This window comes from Eucalyptus grandis, chromosome 8, assembly GCF_016545825.1.
Source record: "Eucalyptus grandis isolate ANBG69807.140 chromosome 8, ASM1654582v1, whole genome shotgun sequence".
NCBI lineage: Eukaryota > Viridiplantae > Streptophyta > Magnoliopsida > Myrtales > Myrtaceae > Eucalyptus > Eucalyptus grandis.
In genome coordinates this window covers 47,049,477-47,051,428 of record NC_052619.1, presented here as the reverse complement: position 1 = coordinate 47,051,428, position 1,952 = coordinate 47,049,477, and the positions used below count along the sequence as shown (strand labels likewise).

Sequence of the window (1,952 nt, the reverse complement as noted above, 5' to 3'; positions counted from 1 at the left end):
CAAAGTAATCTCTCCTCACTTGTCATTATCTCGTTATCACTCATTACAACAGCCCCTTACGAGCATGGATGGAGACTGGAATTTATGGATTTTCTGGGCAAAGAACGGTGTGTGAAACAGAGATAGCAGCGGTATTCGAGCTCCCTTCATCCACGTTTTCTCGGCTCCACCACTCGGTATATGTAAGTTTTGACGTCTTTCCTGCTCCGGGTAAGTCTTGAAGGATGTCCTGAATTTGCACTGTAAAAAGTAAAGAGGTTGCAATGGAGAATGAATCGCTTAAAGAGCGTAGGTTGGCTGCACTATGTAAACGAATGGGGCAAATGTGGTCAGAGGATTTCGTAGCCAACGTGTTTGAAGAAATTCCTGAGGACAAATGGAAGGCTTGTAATCTCACATTGCTAGGGAAACTATTCTCCAGGCCTAATGTAAACTTTCCGGCTTTTTTATCCACAATGAAGAAGGCTTGGAAAACTGAAAATGTAGTGTGTGAGGTAGTGCAGTCGGGCCTATTTTCGTTCACTTTTAGAGAGGAAGCTGATTTGAAAAGAGTCTTGGATGCCAGCCCTTGGTGTTTCTCGGGGAACCTGCTTATTCTACAGAAATTACAACCAAAGGTACCTATCCACAAGCATGTCTTTACTCATTGTGCATTTTGGGTGCAAGTGTTGGGAATTCCGATAATTCGAATCACTGAAAAGACAATGCTGGAGGTGGTCGGGAAGATAGGCAAGGTGGTGGAATTGAAGATAGATGGCAAAGATGGCAGTCCGTGTAAAGTGGGCAGAGCGCGAGTAATGCTAGACCTATCACGCCCCCTATGGCCAGGAGCATTGGTGAATTTTGATGATGATCAAATATGGGTGGACTTTAAGTACGAGAGGCTTCCTTACTATTGCTATTCATGTGGCCGAATAGGTCATTATGCCACAACCTGTGAGGAAATCCCTTATGAGGAACCAAAGCCGGGGGAGGAAGTAGCTGGAAACTTCGGATTTTGGCCGAAAGCGGAAGCAAAGGAAAATAGCCCTTTCGGAAAATGTATTACGGATGAGATACCAAATGAGGAGCAGGAAATAGTTGAGGAAACTCCACCGCTAGCACTAAGAAGATCCCGACCAGTCGACCGATAATTATGAACAGCAATTGAACTATCCCTTGGAAGATCAATCTTGAATTACTAAAGTTAAAAGGGAAAGGTATAGCTAGTGAGCCCAAGGTCGTGAAAGGCAAAAGAGACACGGGCCCTCTACTCCTTCTCTCGGACTCATCATGGACGAAGCTTGAGTGTTGGACAGCAAAGAACAACATACAAAAAGAGCAAGAAGGGCCATATTCCTCCAACGACCAAGAAAATGAAGAGGGCGAAGAGTTATAATTTACAGGGGATGGATGCAAATACAATCGACGAGACTCTGCTTCTCGAAACACCTATCCAAGTAGATAAGGGAGCGCATGAATGGGCTTTGGTGGCTAGCCCTAATAAGCCACCAGGGGATAAATGAAAGTTTTGAGCCGGAACCGCGAGGGATTGGGGTCCGCCCGACGGTCCAAAGATCTCGAGCCCTTTGTGGCTCTTGATAGACCCGAATTGTTCCTAATGGAGACAAAGAATAGAAAAGCAGTGGTGGACAGAGTTAGGCAGCAACTTAAGTTCAAGGAGTCGTTTATTATCGATCCAATTGGCACGGCGGGGGACTAACAAAGAATGTGGAATGAGGACTTAAAGGTGGAGGTAAAGGAGCATTCAAACGAGCCGATCGATATTATATGTAGGGATCCTACTCCCGGTACCCGATGAGAATATCCTTTCTACACGCATCTACCGATTTCCGTAAGAGGATTTGTTTATGGCAGAAACTTCGAGCGATCCACCATAGTAACTCACTACCATGGATTTGCATGGGGGATTTTAACGAGGTTCTTAATTTCTGGGAAAAGGAAGGAGGCCA

At 45.2% G+C, this 1,952-nt stretch overlaps 1 protein-coding gene across 1 annotated transcript; it reads left to right on the top strand.

The window, feature by feature from the left end:
- Positions 1–263: 263 nt before the first annotated feature.
- LOC120287289 (uncharacterized protein At4g02000-like) lies at positions 264–1,133 on the top strand. Its single transcript, XM_039300037.1, has one exon. The coding sequence runs from the start codon at positions 264–266 to the stop codon at positions 1,131–1,133; it is 870 nt and encodes a 289-aa protein (XP_039155971.1).
- The last annotated feature ends 819 nt before the right edge of the window (positions 1,134–1,952 follow it).

Excerpts from the sequence above, each read along its gene's own strand:
- LOC120287289 (XM_039300037.1), top strand. The coding sequence starts at position 264 with ATGGAGAATGAATCGCTTAAAGAGCGTAGGTTGGCTGCACTATGTAAA.